The sequence below is a fragment of the Anneissia japonica genome, unplaced genomic scaffold (assembly GCF_011630105.1).
Source record: "Anneissia japonica isolate Jap-2015-1 unplaced genomic scaffold, ASM1163010v1 scaffold287869_len1821871_cov162, whole genome shotgun sequence".
Lineage (NCBI taxonomy): Eukaryota > Metazoa > Echinodermata > Crinoidea > Comatulida > Comatulidae > Anneissia > Anneissia japonica.
Genome location: NW_022741034.1, coordinates 956,928 through 975,496, shown reverse-complemented (window position 1 = coordinate 975,496; position 18,569 = coordinate 956,928). Strand labels below are relative to the sequence as shown.

Genomic DNA, 18,569 nt, shown 5'->3' with positions numbered 1-18,569 from the left:
ATAACTGATGACCATATGTAGAGGCCTGTGCAATGGCCATTTGTGTTAATGCCATCTTTGTGCTACCTTTAATTTGCTGTCATAATAATTATATTAATTTACATTTATATACTGCATATTAAATACTTTATACCAAATTATAAAACAAAGAGTTTTTTTTTTTCTATTTTTACAATAATACAGGGTTTGATAGCATTACTGATTTCTTTTAATGCTGTGTGTTAATACAGATCAACTTTGTAAAAGTGTTATCCTATGTTTTTCAATTCTCAGCTGGAGCTATGCAACCGAAGCCTTGGCTTGGCCTTGACCATGTCAACAAGAACAAGCGCTCTCGTTATAATTACTTTGAAAAGGCAATTAAGATTCTAAATTAGGACAGATGGCGCCCTCTGTTGAGCTGTATTTCATGTGCTTACTTTACCCAAGCTAGAGTTCACCACCTTGAATGTTACCAGGAATGCCGAATCTGGAGAGAGTTGCCACCTGTAGACCAGTGGCCTGAAACAAGACAAAGTGCCTCGTTGGTTATTCAAAGAATTCAAACTCAATGAGATGTAGATACATGTAGCAATGCTAAAACCAAGGCTTGGTAGCTCAAACACAATAAACTACTTTATAACTATGGGTGTATGAGGTGCTTAATAAGATGTGGTGTTATGAAGTACCTGATGAACCATGGTTGCTTATGGTATTTTACTGAACTCGGTTGTATATATTACCTGGTAAACTATGGTTGCATTTGGTACTATACCTGCTTTAGTTGTATGAGGTACCTGGTAACCCATGTTTGCTTATGGTATTTTACTAGCCTTGGTTGTATGTATTACCTGGTTAACTAATGGTTGCATATGGTACCGTACTTCCTTTGGTTGTATGAGGTACCTGGTAACCCATGGTTGTTGTACCTGGTAAACTATGGTTGTGTGAGGTAACTGGTAATCAGTAGTCTGGTGAGGTACCTGATTGACCATTGTTGCATATGGTACTTGACAACCATGGCTTGATAAACCATGTTTTTATGAGGTTCCTTGTGAACTGTGGTTGTATGAAGTACCCACTAAAACATTGTTGTATCATATGAACCATTAAGGTATGAGGTAACAATGGGTTTACAAAGTATACATGGGTTCATAAGGTATCTGATAGAACACTGGTGTGTGAGGTACCTCATAATTCAAGCATCATGATCCATCTTTACTATATTCTTACTGAATATAGATATAGTAAAGATCCATCTTTATTATATTCTTACTGAAATATACTCTGGTTACCACGATCTGCCAACCTGATAAACAATGGCCTAAATATAATGAATATGTATCAAGTGAAGTGTTAAAATTTATGTAATTTGTTTATTTACAAATTTCCGCATGCAAGGAAATGAATCCATATACAAATTAATATGTCAATGTGTTAGTTTCCATGTTTTTTATTGAAGGTGTAAATATCCACTTATATGGGTTTAGTATTGGTAGGGAAATAACCTCCTTTAGGTAATACATTTTGTCCACAACAACTTATTGAACCTTAGTGTTTTGATAATAAATCCCATGGAATGTAACTTTGTAAGAACTGATATCTAATCTCATAGCTCTGTTAAGCAAATGGTAATGGACCGTTCTGCTAAGCCACGCCCCTTGGATATTGTTGCAAAGGTCCCACATATTCCTGGCACTGTTCTGATTGGTCAGTTGATTGACATTACGGAAGGGTCCATTGTCTTGGGTTCTTGATGGGGATATATGTTCTTTCTCCAAAAAAACACAAAAAATCCAATTAGCATAATTAAGTTTCAATTGGACTTTACATTGATGACATTTTGTCTTTATATCTTCTTGGCATTTATAGGTAAATATTCTGCTGACCTGATTCCACTATTGAATACTCCCAGGCAAGGTATCTAACCTGTTGGCCTGGATTTAATTAAAGCTTTAATCCTTGTAGAAAGCATAGGGTTTTGATAGCTTGGCTGGTACTGGGTATTGGCTCATACAAGAAAAAAAGGGAAACTTTGTTGTACTTTGGAATCTTAGCAGATTTCAAGATTATCTTTTAATCTGTTCAAGATTATCTTTTAATCTGTTCAAGATTATCTTTTAATCTGTTCAAGATTATCTTTTAATCTGTTCAAGATTATCTTTTAATCTGGGTACTCACTGCGCCCGACGATCGTCGGCCGACAAAATTCTATGAAGTACTCAGCGTGACAACGCGCATCCAACACATCGTTTTTAATGACGATCTGTTCAGACTGCCCAGGCCAATCAGCAGACGGCATCACGTCTAGCGAACACGGAGCAGAGTTGGATTGTTGTGCGATGGTATTACGACCGTCTTACGGCGCATTGATTGCCTGGCTTCAATGTATATTAAATGCAGAATCTTCTTGTGCTTAAGGGTTCTCCATAAGGTGTAGTCATTTTATATGTTGTTATGTAATATACATGTATAATTGTTAAAATTACAACTGAATTAATCAGTATTTCTCCAGCTACTTAGAAATTTCAACCTTAAGAATTCATAGGAACAAAATCTTTGGAGAAAGTGAGTGTTTAAAACATTAGTAAATTCATTTAAGAAAAAAGATATAATATGATACTGAAGGTAATTCTTTACAAAGAAAATGCTATAGAGGAAAAAAAAAATGTAATTGAACACTTCAAAAATTGAGTTTCTAGCATATTCTAGATAAGTAAATATAGCTTATTCTTGTAATTATATAAAATACTTCTTTTTTCATTATGAATTTTTCCTTCATCCTACATACTATACTGATTATATTTTATATATTTATTAAGTTTTGATTTCTAAGAGTTTAGAGGGCGTAAGATGCTTATTGGTGTATAGTTAGCTCTTTGACCTTGAATTTGTGAAACATAGACAGCACCAGTCATATTCCTCCCTCTATTTCAATGCTTAGCCTGTTTATGGACCTATTGGTCTGTTGATTCTTCTTTTTATATTCATCTGTTGGAGTTAATAGGTTATCTTTTCAAAAAAGTGATCGCACCAACAACATTTTACCAGAATTGTTTATAAAATTTCAAAGATTGTTGTTTGTATATTCTAAAAAAAAATACATAACAAGCTAAACAATAATCTCAATGATCTTATTCTGATCTTTGTAGAATGTGTTCTTTTTGTTTTTTTAAGTTTATTGGTGAGTTGAAGCATAATGAAAACATTTATAATCAATAACTTGGGGTAAAGTTGTTGAAAACGATGTGAATTGTATAAATAGATAATAAATGAATAAAAGGCAAGTGAAATGCATTCAACACATTGGATGCCTTGAAAATCAATCTGGCTATCTGAAATGACACTTACTGTTTTGTATGATCTGGTTTTTTAGAATTGTACTTTGATGTCAGTGCTACACCTGCCAGTTTTGCACTGGCCGTGTTGCACTGACATCTGGCTATCTTGCAGCGACAGCTGGCTATATTGCAGCGACACCTGGATATCTTGCAGAGACACCTGGATATCATACCACGACACATGACTGTCATGCAATGACTAGTGGTCGTTTTGCACCACAACGATGTGTTGTTATCCCGGTTGTTATAAAGATTTAAGAAAACTTGTACTTAATTTTCAAAAAATAATTAATTAATAAAATAATACATAACTATCTGAACAGATAGTTATGTATTATTTTATTAATTAGTTATGTATTATTTTATTAATTGATTAATAAAATAATACATAACTATCTGAACAGAAAACTATCACCAACCATTTTGGATCCTAAAACACAAACACAACCTTCTTATTTCCATTTATACCCTATACACCATTTTTAAACTATTGTCAATGAAAAATCAATGTTATGATAAAAAATTATTGCTCTAACATTAATGTCAAACTTGCTTTCAAATCATAAGTTATCAAATTTTTTTTTATGTAAAAGACTATGTCCCAACTAATCTCCGAGCCCGTGTTGTCTACAAATTTACTTGCGCAGGGTGTAACTCTGTGTAACAAACAACTCATTACAATATCACTCTCTCATTCAAATTTATTCTAATTCCTATATACATGACTTACCATAGTATTCCTAACCTACATGACTTACCTTAATATTAGCTGTCTGACCGGTTGTACCATTAATAGCATAAGTGTTATTACCTGATGATAACATGGGACATGTTGAAACATGTCGTCCATGAGTTTCGTATACTTTATTACATGCATTATAGCCTGGGTACCAGGCCCTAATTTTGGGTTACTCACTACTGTGTATTTGAATTAAGCCGAGGTTGATTGTAGAAGTACAACAGCCAGCATATCTTTACTTGTTAGATTAGGAGGCAACTATGGCTATCAAATTATACTAGTATAGATTCTGTCTCTTATACACATCTAGATGTGTATAAGAGACAGATATATATCCATGTAATTCCGAGTACAGTAATTTAAGTCCAAATTCAACACAATCTGATAAATACTAACTAAGGCTTACGGATATTGCATGATCTTGTGAAAATGTTACTAAAACCACCTTTTTTGAAGTTAAATCAATTATTTTTTCATGCACTAACTATTAGAACTTTTAAAAATATTTTTTTTTTTTTGTGATTTACTATTGTCACTTTAGCTATCTTCTGCCACCAATAAGTGGTAACAATTGATGGCTTGGAAAATAGGAAATTATAAAAACATGTTTTTGGAGCAAAAAACGAAATTTTTGGTAATAATTTTTTTTCCTGGTACTACTTTCCAGGAAATGTTTACAGCAAAATTAATAGAAACATGATCCTTCCGAAAATATATCATAACGAAATTATAGGCGGCGCCCTACTTAAAATGGCAAGGAAGAAATGCTAATCATCGTACTACGTGGCCGCTTGCTGATTGATACCAATTGATACTACATGAAAGCCGGCCTCTCAACGCGCGAATCGAAAGCGTTGGTTCCAATCCAACCAATCAGAGCTTTAGGCCCAGTAGTTCTAATCAGTGCAGGGAGTTATTATTTCTAAATAACAACTCCCTGGTCAGTGTAACAAGTTCCTGGTAAAGAGAGATCAGTTGCCTAAATTCGTGGTGTTGTTAATAATTTATTGACTCAGTAAGTACTGTAATGCCATAGTTTTTGCTCATTTTGAAACATTTACCGTATGGGATGTCTATCTAGGCTAGGCCTAGCCTAAAAACTAGGCCTCCTAGTAGTACACTTCTTGCTTACTTAAGTAATTACGTAGTGCTACTACCAGGGCGGGCCCTAGCCTAGTACACTTCTTGCTTACTTAAGAATTTACGTAGTGCTCAGCTACCAGGGCGGGGCCTGTCCAGCCGAGAGCCTCGGTGCAGTCCTGGAATAGAATATCCCTAGTGGTAGTGTTCATTTGGGGGAGGGTTTTTATGTATTGTTTAAAATGTTGGCTCAAATTTAGTAGTATAGTCAAATGCTTAGAATGCGAGAATACCAAGATGTAATGATACATTTCCATGGAAATTTTAATAGGCCAATGGCCGTGGATATTGATCCGACAAAGGTGTCAATAAGTGGAGCTTGCTTGACCTAAAATTTAAGTCTAATGGCTATCATCATATTATGTGCTACTGCATTTCAGAAGAATATCTATTTCTAGTGATCTGCTGGTATTCCATTATTATATTATGGAATTTCAATTGTCGTAATTATATTTCTTATATTAAATTTTAACTTGATAAAATATGAAATTTAATTTTATATATTTTAACTTGCAAAATGAAAATTTTAAAATTAAGTGATAAATTATTTAATTGCTGCATATAAATTAACAAATTTATTTGAAAATTTTTAGTAAACATAGTGACATGTTTTATTTGTGGAGGTTGAGAGGGCTGTACAGTACATATAGTCCCCTGCTTCTCCAAACTATGGTTTGCGACCCAAATTTTGGTCGCAAAAACACTTTTGGGGGTTGTGAGACTGCTTCTGACTCCAGAAGAAAAAAAAAGCAGACTTTGCTATTAAAAACAAAGGACTCAACTCAAGAGATACTCTCAGACGTAGCTGCGAAAATGAAAGCTAGAAAATTCTAGAATCTCAAAAAAGGAGAAAATTCCAGTTAAAACCAGTTGGAAATTTTTAGCCGGTTTTAACTTGAAATTTTTGTGGGCTACTCTCAAAGTCGCCTGGTCGCCAATCTCTCCAAGGATTGATAAGACCATTGATTAGGCACGAACATGTTAATAAACAAAATGTTTAAAATGATGTGATGTTCCTTTTCTTTTTGAGTTTTTTTTTGTGAAGGAATGGAGATGTACAGTATAATACAAGCTTCATTTTTCACTAATAATTTACCTAGTTAACCTTGCCTTTAGTAGTCAACTGTGCATAAGTCAAAAATTTGTCATTGTTTTCAATGTTTTATTGGTTTACATTAAGCATTTCAAAATTATGATTTTATTAAATATACTGTAGTTGAGCTACAAAATGGAACATTCTAGCACGTGATAACAAATGCCTTGTGTACAGTAATTTGCAGAGTAAATAAAAATCACAGCTACTGTGTATTTGAATTAAGCCGAGGTTGATTGTAGAAGTACAACAGCCAGCATATCTTTACTTGTTAGATTAGGAGGCAACTATGGCTATCAAATTATACTAGTATAGATTTCTAAAACAACAATGTAATACTGTTAATTCATCAGAAAACATGATTTTATTGGCCTTTTGGCAAGTAAAATAGGCCTGATCAACACAAAATTATATCAATAACTCACCGCAACTAAACATAAACATAAACATGCATCAAAGGCTGGTAGGTCATTTCCAACCTTTTAAAAGCCCCCTTGTCTTCTGATATCTTTCTTTAAGGGCAAATAGAAAAAATTATTAGGTTATCAATCCCGCCCACATAAAAAATTTTGGAAATATTGATGCGGGAATAATTTTATTATTTAAAAAAAAATGTATTTTTGTCGCATCCTTGAACTGCATAAAAACAACTTTGCAAAAAACAAATGCTCACAAAATAGGCAACACCGCAGTCCGTCCCTAAAGAGACCCGCCCATGGACTGATCGGATCATTGATTCACAGCATGAAAACTGGCATGTTTCACAAACTCTCGCTGCTAAACATATCTTGTTGCATTAGTGGCGATCTTCCTTGATGTGATGGGTGTGTGAATCACAGGGAGTTGTTTAAATGTATCTGCCACTTCGAAAAATGATACATGTTCGTTCTGTTCATGCACACAGGGGGTGGGGTGCGAAGGGGTATGTTCCCTCAAAAAAACAAAAAAAACTCTCGCCCTCATCTATTTAAAAAAAAAAGAAAGACTGATAATCTAATAATTTTTTCTATGTGCCCTAAACTGTGTGGTGATAGGCCTACATTCAGCTTCCACAATGTGGGCAGGAAGAGCATTCTATTTGTTTACAGTGTATCGTTGTAGTATGACAATTTATGCCTTGGGTCACCAAGAATAGAGTCTGAAAGTGAGTTGCCACCTAAAAAAAAGTTTGAGAAGCAGGGCTTTAGTTTTTATCATAATGGTATCAAACCTTGTTCCTTACCTTACTACACATGAATATACAGTATGTGTGGGGAGAAAAATCCATACTGACGGTTATGGGATGAATGAAAACAAGAAAGCGAAATAGAGATGTTGAAATAATATTCAAATTAATTTATTTTTTAGCAACACAAAATGGATGCATGATGTTAAAATGATGTATAGAGGACAAAGAAGAAGACCGAAACAACGACTGGAAAAAAATAATGAGAAAGAAGTTGTAGAGAACGTTTGTGAAGCAAGCTAGCAGATCACAATACGGATTAGGAACACATGATGTCTATTTTATTCATGATTTCAATTCAATGCTGTACTGTACGTCAACATGCATTTATGAAGGGCGTAGAAAAATCGCATGATGTGCCCAGTGATTATATTGGAAGGACTTGAAAAACCAGCATGTTTTGCTGTGCGAAAAGTAATTTTGCGAGTAATGGATAAGAACTGATTTAAATCTTGATTGGATGAAATCGGAAGTACAGTAGATTACAACAGACTGAAACAGGTATGGGACATTTAGAATTAATATATCTGGAATTGACATGAGGGATTGTTACTGTATCACAGTACAAATTTAAGTACCGATAATCTTCATTATTCAATTGCAGAGTTGGCTGATGTTAGGTAAAGCAAGAGGCTTCGTGATGGCCTGAAGGCAAACATAAAAAAAATGCAAGCTCGTTGAAGAGTACAGACAAATTGAGGATATTCATTCCTAGTCAACCTTCCTGTACCAAACTTTTTCTTAATTTGTTCCGGGCAATGTTTTGGCCAGAAAGAACACTTATCGATACCAAAGACAGCTACAAGTATGAACCAGATGAAGTGTATTATCTGTATCTACACTAATTGTAAACCTTTGGAAGAAAAAGGTATCCAAAGTTAAATATGGGAGCGAAGAGCAGTCTTCCATATTATAAGGTAGTGTATGTTGTATTAGCTGCCAGTAATGCTACGCTCATAATATAGCGGCACTATATAAATGCACAGTGTGTATGTAATGTTTAAAGTATCCCAGAAAATAGGAAACATTCTTATAACGTTCGTGAATATTTTAGTTAGGTATGTCATAAAATAACGTTCACACAACATTGAGCGATTTTAGAAGCAAGCGATCAAAATACCGAAAGTGTAAATGGACAAACCGATAATAACTGTAATTTATTTACCATAATCATAATATATACAAAAACTGTTCAATTCTATTCAAAAATAATTTATTATCCAAAAGGAAATTCATTTGACCATGGTATTAATTAAACGTAAAAAAAAGTACAATGAATATAATATATACAGTATATAGTTATATAGTTAGGACATTAATAAACATAAAAAGTTGTAAAAAGATGAATAAACATTTGTTTTAAAATGAAAAATTTAACAATTTAGAATAAACAACACAAAAACTCTAAAAAACATTAAGATTCATCAAGATGTCCTGACCAGGATGAAAAATTTAGATTTTTAAAAATAAATATCATTTTTATTATTATTTTCTATTAATATTATTTTTGTTAATATGTTAATTATTTCATTTATATTTCAAACTTATTTAGTAATGACAAAAAGCACTATGCAAAACATTACCAACACCAGTGCACAATAGTCATGTTCTTCCTATTTACATTCTTAAATGCCTCGATAAAGAAATGGCCGAACAGTTTTTAAATGTATTTCAATAGAGCCGTCATTAGACGCATTAGATTGGTTCACATCGGTTATTGTCGACATAAGTAGATAAACTATTGAACAGCGCTACACTCCTAATTGCGTTCGATGGTCCGATTATGTCGAGATACCTTGCTGGACCAACTACGCTCACGAGAGCGGCGGCTGTGATCCCGGTGTGACCAAGATCACGCATTCGTACAGCCATTTGCTCATGAATGGTAGCTTTTTGTCTGTACATTTTATCTTCCACCTTTTCACATACCTCTGGTTCCTTCCAAATGTCAAAAAGATCGAATTCTTCTTCATAAGTCCAACAATGTCGCTTTTGGCGTACTTTCTCGGTCATAATTGATATAAAGATCTAAGCTAGGCCTACACTGAAAAACCTTCTCTCTCGAACGATCAAAATAAACTAACAAACAAGCAAGCTTGCTAAGGGTCAACCGACTTTGTTCTGATTGGTGTATTTGTGACCTGAGGCCACCCGAGGTGCGTTATCAACTCGACGATGACTGGATTTACAAGTTAGTCGAGCTAACAGCCATCGTCAAGTTATGAACTTTATCTCGCCGTAATTGACCGTTCACGTCGAAACTATTGTCGACATCAAGTAGATAATCTAGTCGACATAGTTCGATGTGAACGAGGCTATTGGTTTCCATTGATTATCTACTTTATACATAGTTATTTAATGGAGCACTTGATTAGCGAGGGGCCATTTCCACCCAAAGAGTAACAACTAGTTTTAAGGCCAGGTACTACTACTGTGCTTCATTTATATAGGCTCTCTGGGTCTAGTGTACCTACAAGTAGACACCTGTGAGCAGATTATCCCTTAAACTGAAGATTACCCGCAAAGAAAATCCTCTCGAACCCTTGCCACTGGTAAATATCTAAACCATGATGAACACTAAAATGATACTATTTTTCTGTTTTGATCACATGAGGATATCCTGATATCGCCATGTCTACATCCTTTAGAAGAGATGATTAGATTACGAGATCCTTCATTTCGTCATGTCTACATCCTTTAGATGAGATGATTAGATTACGAGATCATGGATCTCGTAATGTGTACACCCTTTAGAAGTTTTGAAATTCTAAGTAATATGACGTCAAAGCATCCACCATAATAAATGTTATGTAATCACGTCAAAAATACAGTATTTGTATAGGGGCTGAGCCAGTGTTCTCCCAACTGAAAAATTTTTACTGGTAAATTTGTCCATAAAAAATTGCAATGCGCACAATGTGAGGTACGTTACCCCTTTTTAGTTGGGTTAAATGACTTGAAGACACAACAACACATATTCAAAGTGTAGATATAGACTGGAATGATGTTAATTTATTAAGAGGGCCAGTCTGGACTACTAAAGCCTAATCAATAGTTTTTTTTATTTTACAAACTCAAAATTTTTACTGGTTGATTGGTTAATTTTACCGGTAAAATTGACGGCTAAGACGGCTTCGGGAGAACACTGGGCTGTAAAAATGTTTGTGATCCTGGGTCCAGGACTTGTATTGTAGTGTTAACAATGTTCTGAAGCAGGCCTAGATGTGAATTCAGGTTTCATTTCCAAAGCAGCTTTCAGAACAATTCCTATACATTCAAGAAAACATTGGGACTTAAGGCGATAATTCCAACTGTAGCAGTAGTCACAATAAAACAACGAATGTCCCACTGGGTTATGCAATTAATTAACCCATGTGCCTGGTTGCACTTGTGATACTACTTCTAAAGCCGAAGACTGAGACTGAGAGACAGGACCTGTTACATTATTATTATTGTATATGCATACAGAGTAGTATTTTTATTTATTACCTTTTCTACCAATTCCATAAGCTCAACCTGACCAATGGGTCTTTTTCCTTTGTTTTCTCTGTCATGATCTCTGAAAGAAAAAAGTATCTGTACGTCATTCAACTCCTCATGATCCGACGCGCTACTGTCCAACATGTTGCTCACCGTTAAGCTGAAAAATAATATGTACATCCTTTAGAAAAGATGATTAGATGATGAGATCTTGGATCTCGTCATGTGTACATCATTTAGAAAAAATGATCAGTTGACAAGATCCTGGATCTCGTCATCTGAACATCTGGAAGGTTACTATAAGCTTCCGTACCATTGTGATTTCATCATTTGAAAGTTTACAGTTAAGCTTGCAACTGCATTTTCCTCCCCTAGCTAGAATTTCTCCAGGAGTGGACAATTTTTCTTTGCACAGCAATGCAAAATGGTTTTAGAAAAGTCAGCTAAAATGTAAAAATTCTTTAAATATATATCAATGCTTCTTGTTGATGTACACTTTGCAATGGATTGACAGAGCTTCTTTTGCCAGGAACTACTAACACCTTCTCTACCAGGTGATTTCACTTTTTACTGTTGTGATTTCACCATTTGAAAGTTTACAGTTAAGGCTGCAGCTGCATTTTCTCCCCTAGCTAAAATTTCTCCGGGAATGGGGAATTTGCACAGTAATGCAAAATGGTATGAGAAAAGTCAGCTAAAATGTAAAACTATTCTTTAAATATATAACAAGGATTCTTGTTGATGTACTCTTTGATTGACAGAGCTTCTTTTACCAGGGACTATTAACACCTTCACTACCAGGCTAAGACGTAAAACAATTCTTTAGGCGAGACTTTTTTTTATCCGTATTTAGCGAACCCGCCGACTGTAAGTGTTGGTGATTTCAAATAAAAATAAAATTTTATTTTTGGCCAATTAGTGGACCTGCGCCACCATGAAAAAGTGGAAATTTCAGAAAAAAATTAAAAGTTTTTCTTTATTTTTATTATGCCTTCTGCTGCCTGCCAAAGACATGTATATTTCTTCCTAATTATATAAATTTAAGCATCCTATTTTACATTTACTGTACCAATAAAATTTTATTTTTATTTTCTCCTCTCTCTGGATCATTTTGGCAAAACTTTGCTAAATAAAGAAAACAAAATTGTATTTTTATTTTTATTCCGCCCTCCTCCGATAATCTTTAAAAAAAGAAGTACGCGAATCAAGGAATAAAAATGTCTCGCCTTAAATAAGATTACTTGTTGACGTACACTTCCCCATGGATTGAGAAAGCTTGTTTTACTACAGGTTACTGACACCTTCTCTACCAAGTAACTGATAAGGAATTGATAAAACATGTTTTGCCTATTTCTTCTTGTCCAAGAACCTTCATACTATTTACCTTTGTTATTTTGCCATTTTGAAGTTCATATTGTAATTGCATTCTCACTCCTTGCAACAATTTTGCAGTGAATAAACAATGCTTCTTTGCACAATACAAAATGGTAATGGAAAAACTATTCTTAGGAATATATATATATATAACAAGGCTTCTTATTGACGTATGCTTAGCCTTTCCAAGAAATTATCAATGACACAGTTGTTCCATTGTGATTTTATCATTTAAAAGTTCATAATTATAAAGGTTGTAAATGCATTTTCTTCTCTAAAATTGTTCTGGATTTGTCAATGCTTCTGAAAGTTTTAGTACTGTATGTTGATACTGTACGGTGTTCTTAGTAAGTACAGTTAAGAGCATAATTAATAATTATGTTCCTTTACAAAATATACAATAACTTTCAAATTTCTTCCTTCTCTCTTGTCCATCTTTGTGATTCTTTGTAACTTTCAAACTTCTTCCATCTAACTTCTGCAGCGTCATTGTTTGCTGCAATTGCATTCTTTCCCCTTTTGCCAATATTTGTGCGGGAATGGACAATGCTTCTTGGCACAATATAAAATGGTATTTAGAAAAGGCAACTAGTATAGTATTACGATATAATAATAATCTTAAAATTTATGACTACTTGCCTTCCCATGGATTACAAGGATAGAACTTGTTTTGCCAACATATTCATTACCAAGTACAGTAACTTTACTTTTTACCATTGTGATATAATAATATTCTTAAAATTCATGACTTCTTGCCTTCCCATGGATTACAAGGATAGAACTTGTTTTGCCAACATATTCATTACCAAGTACAGTAACTTTACTTTTTACCATTGTGATATAATAATATTCTTAAAATTTATGACTTCTTGCCTTCCCATGGATTACAAGAATAGAACTTGTTTTGCCAACATATTCATTACCAAGTAACTTTACTTTTTACCATTGTGATTTCAAAGTTTATTTGTAAAGGATTTTCAACAGTTGTAATATTGTCAATGGGTGATATTATTTTGATGCATTCTATACTATCTTTTATCGTTACTGATGCACCATATGTGATCAGGCACATTGCAGTTTTTCTTAGTTCCTGCATTTTACCAATTTTACTGGTAAAAATTTCCTTTCTATCTTTTATTGTGGTGGACACACCATAGGTGATCATAATGCATGTATGCAACAATGCAGTGGTACAGTATGTGTCCAAGCTGCAGTTGACAATAGTGATAGTTTCTTAGTATTTCCATAAAGTAATAAAATGTTATTTCCAACAGTTGTTTGTAATATAGTCAATGGGTGATGTTATTTTGATGAATTATTATGAAGAAGAATTATTATGATGATATAATAATCTGATATTGACAATGGTACTGATGTCGACAATACTGATAGTTTCTTAGTATTTCCACAAAGTAATAAAACGTTATTTCCAACAGTTGTTTGTAATATAGTCAATGGGTGATGTTATTTTGATGCATTCTATACTATCTTTTATTTTTACCGATGCGCCACAAGTGATCATGAGAATTATTATGATGATATAATAATCTGATATTGACAATGGTACTGATGTCGACAATAGTGATAGTTTCTTAGTATTTCCATAAATTAATAAAACGTTATTTCCAACAGTTGTTTGTAATATAGTCAATGGGTGATGTTATTTTGTTGCATTCTATACTATCTTTTATTTTTACCGATGCACCACAAGTGATCATGAGAATTATTATGATGATATAATAATCTGATATTGACAATGGTACTGATGGCGACAATAGTGATAGTTTCTTCGTATTTCCATAAATTAATAAAACGTTATTTCCAACAGTTGTTTGTAATATAGTCAATGGGTGATGTTATTTTGATGAATTATTATGAAGAAGAATTATGATGATGATATAATAATCTGATATTGACAATGGTACTGATGTCGACAATAGTGATAGTTTCTTAGTATTTCCATAAAGTAATAAAACACTATTTCCAACAGTTGTAATAGTCAATGGGTGATGTTATTTTGATGCATTCTATACTATCTTTTATTTTTACCGATGCGCCACAAGTGATCATGAGAATTATTATGATGACATAATAATCTGATATTGACAATGGTACTGATGTCGACAATAGTGATAGTTTCTTAGTATTTCCATAAAGTAATAAAACGTTATTTCCAACAGTTGTTTGTAATATAGTCAATGGGTGATGTTATTTTGATGAATTATTATGAAGAAGAATTATTATGATGATATAATAATCTGATATTGACAATGGTACTGATGTCGACAATAGTGATAGTTTCTTAGTATTTCCACAAAGAAATAAAACGTTATTTCCAACAGTTGTTTGTAATATAGTCAATGGATGATGTTATTTTGATGCATTCTATACTATCTTTTATTTTTACTGACGCGCCACAAGTGATCTTGAGAATTATTATGATGATATAATAATCTGATATTGACAATGGTACTGATGTCGACAATAGTGATAGTTTCTTAGCATTTCCATAAAGTAATAAAATGTTATTTCCAACAGTTGTTTGTAATATAGTCCATGGGTGATTTTATTTTGATGCATTCTATACTATCTGTTATTTTTACTGACGCGCCGCAGGTTATCATGCGAATTATTAGAATTATTATGATGATATAATAATCTGATATCGACAATGGTACTGATGTTGACAATAGTGATAATTTCTTAGTATTTCTATAAAGTAATAAAGCGTCATTGTTTGCTGCAATTGCATTCTTTCCCCTTGCCAATATTTGTGCGGGAATGGACAATGCTTCTTGGCACAATATAAAATGGTATTTAGAAAAGGCAGCTAGTATAATATTACGATATAATAATATTCTTAAAATTTATGACTTCTTGTCGATGCTTGCCTTCCCATGGATTACAAGGATAGAACTTGTTTTGCCAACATATTCATTACCAAGTACCTTTACTTTTTACCATTGTGATTTCACCATTGTGATTTCACCATTTCAAACTTTATTTGTAAAGGCTGTAACTGCATTTCATTCCTAGCTAATATTTCATCTAGAATGGACAATGCTTCTTTGCCCAATAATACAGGATGGTATTGAGAAAAGTCAGCTAAAAAATTTACTATATTATTTTGATGCATTCAGTTTCCTATACTGTCAATATTACGATCAACGTATTGTATGTGATCAGAAATACTGCAATTGTTATTAATGCACTGTATGTGATAAAACACATTGCAATTTTTTAAAGTTTTTCTTCTACTTCCCAGCTTTTTGTACAAATATATTAATGGAAATCATACTTCCAAAAATTAATTAAAACATTAATTTCTTCAACGTAATATAGTAATTGACTGATATTATTTTAATCAGTCATATTGCAGTACTGTATATCATAATGCTGCAAAGTATGTGTGCAACAATGCAGTGGTATATGCCAAGCTGCAATGATAATCAATTGAAATTTGTTATATGCAGTACATGAATATCAAATATTATGTCAATGTAAAACAGATGAAATAATAAATAATTATAATTATCATACTTAATTATTGTTTTTTATAATCATAATGGTAATTAAATAGAATTAAATATTATTGTGATGATATAATATGATACTGTATTAACAATGGTACTGATGTTGAGAATAGTGATATTTTTTCAGTATTTCCATAAAATAATAAAAGATTTCCAACAGTTGTAATATAGTCAATGGATGATATTATTTTGATGCATTCTATACTATCTTTTATCGTTACTGAGGCACCATATGTGATCAGGCACATTGCAGTTTTTCTTAGTTCTTGCATTTTACCAATTTTACTGGTAAAAATTTCCTTTATATCTTTTATTGTGGTGGACACGCCATAGGTGATCAGTCATGTTGCAGTACTGTGATCATAATGCATGTACAGTATGCAACAATGAAGTGGTACAGTATGTGTCCAAGCTGCAGTTGACAATAGCGATAGTTTCTTAGTATTTCCATAAAGTAATAAAACACTATTTCCAACAGTTGTAATAGTCAATGGGTGATGTTATTTTGATGCATTCTATACTATCTTTTATTTTTACCGATTTTTACCTATGGAAGTGATCATGAGAATTATTATGATGATATAATAATCTGATATTGACAATGGTACTGATGTCGACAATAGTGATAGTTTTTTCGTATGTCCATGAAGTAATAAAACAGTATTTCCAACAGTTTTATATACTGTAGTCAATGGGTGATGTTATTTTGTTGCATTCTATACTATCTTTTATTTTTACCGATGCGCCACAAGTGATAATGAGAATTATTATGATGATATAATAATCTGATATTGACAATGGCACTGATGTTGACAATAGTGATAATTTCTTAGTATTTCTATAAAGTAATAAAGCGTCATTGTTTGCTGCAATTGCATTCTTTCCCCTTGCCAATATTTGTGCGGGAATGGACAATGCTTCTTGGCACAATATAAAATGGTATTTAGAAAAGGCAACTAGTATAGTATTACGATATAATAATATTCTTAAAATTTATGACTTCTTGTCGATGCTTGCCTTCCCATGGATTACAAGGATAGAACTTGTTTTGCCAACATATTCATTACCAAGTACCTTTACTTTTTACCATTGTGATTTCACCATTTCAAAGTTTATTTGTAAAGGCTGTAACTGTATTTCATTCCTAGCTAATATTTCATCTAGAATGGACAATGCTTCTTTGCCCAATAATATAGAATGGTATTGAGAAAAGTCAGCTAAAAAATTTATTATATTATTTTGATGCATTCAATTTCCTATACTGTCATTATTACGATTAACGTATTGTATGTGATCAGACAAACTGCAATTGTTATTGACGCACTGTATGTGATAAAACATATTGTAATTTTTTTAAGTTTTTCTTCTACTTCCCAACTTTTTGTACAAATATATTAATGGAAATCATACTTCCACAAATTAATTAAAACATTAATTTCTTCAACGTAATATAGTAATTGACTAATATTATTTTAATCAGTCATATTGCAGTACTGTATATCGTAATGTTGCAAAGTATGTGTGCAACAATGCAGTGGTATATGTCCAAGCTGCAATGATAATCAATTGAAATTTGTTATATGCAGTACATGAATATCAAATATTATGTCAATGTAAAACAGATGAAATAATAAATAATTAAAATTATCGTACTTAATTATTGTTTTTTATAATCATAATGGTAATTAAATAGAATTAAATATTATTGTGATGATTTAATATGATACTGTATTAACAATGGTACTGATGTTGAGAATAGTGATATTTTTTCAGTATTTCCATAAAATAATAAAAGATTTCCAACAGTTGTAATATAGTCAATGGGTGATATTATTTTGATGCATTCTATACTATCTTTTATCGTTACTGAGGCACCATATGTGATCAGGCACATTGCAGTTTTTCTTAGTTCTTGCATTTTACCAATTTTACTGGTAAAAATTTCCTCTCTATCTTTTATTGTGGTGGACACGCCATAGGTGATCATAATGCATGTATGCAACAATGCAGTGGTACAGTATGTGTCCAAGCTGCAGTTGACAATAGTGATAGTTTCTTAGCATTTCCATAAAGTAATAAAACACTATTTCCAACAGTTGTAATAGTCAATGGGTGATGTTATTTTGATGCATTCTATACTATCTGTTATTTTTACTGACGCGCCGCAGGTGATCATGAGAATTATTATGATGATATAATAATCTGATATTGACAATGGTACTGATGTCGACAATAGCGATAGTTTCTTAGTATTTCCATAAAGTAATAAAACGTTATTTCCAACAGTTGTTTGTAATATAGTCAATGGGTGATGTTATTTTGATGCATTCTATACTATCTTTTATTTTTACTGACGCGCCACAAGTGATCGTGAGAATTATTATGATGATATAATAATCTGATATTGACAATGGTACTGATGTCGACAATAGCGATAGTTTCTTAGTATTTCCATAAAGTAATAAAACGTTATTTCCAACAGTTGTTTGTAATATAGTCCATGGGTGATGTTATTTTGTTGCATTCTATACTATCTTTTATATTTACCGATGCGCCACAAGTGATCATGAGAATTATTAGAATTATTATGATGATATAATAATCTGATATTGACAATGGTACTGATGTCGACAATAGTGATAGTTTCTTTGTATTTCCATAAAGT

The 18,569-nt window shown here is 32.7% G+C and overlaps 1 protein-coding gene and 2 long non-coding RNA genes across 5 annotated transcripts in view; all 3 read left to right on the top strand.

Annotated features, from left to right (window-relative positions):
• The window catches only part of LOC117118465 (ubiquitin carboxyl-terminal hydrolase 7-like), a 35,825-nt gene extending 32,505 nt beyond the window's left edge, over positions 1-3,320 (top strand). The window contains exon 32 of the mRNA XM_033263053.1: positions 274-3,320. Coding sequence (XP_033118944.1) covers positions 274-377 — 104 coding nt within the window. The 3' untranslated portion in view covers positions 378-3,320. The remainder of the gene's footprint in view (positions 1-273) is intronic.
• Positions 3,321-4,848: 1,528 nt separating this feature from the next.
• The window catches only part of LOC117118553, a 31,033-nt gene continuing 17,312 nt past the window's right edge, over positions 4,849-18,569 (top strand). For 2 of the 3 annotated variants that reach the window (XR_004447066.1, XR_004447064.1), the window contains exons 1-3: positions 4,849-5,074; positions 7,640-8,018; positions 8,122-8,434. This is a non-coding gene — a long non-coding RNA (uncharacterized LOC117118553). Of the gene's footprint in view, positions 5,075-7,639; positions 8,019-8,121; positions 8,996-18,569 lie in introns of those variants that run through there. The other variant, XR_004447063.1, reaches the window with a different exon arrangement.
• On the top strand, positions 14,294-18,080 carry LOC117118552. The gene is made up of 2 exons (XR_004447062.1): positions 14,294-16,237; positions 17,884-18,080. It is a non-coding gene; the product is annotated as an uncharacterized LOC117118552 (long non-coding RNA).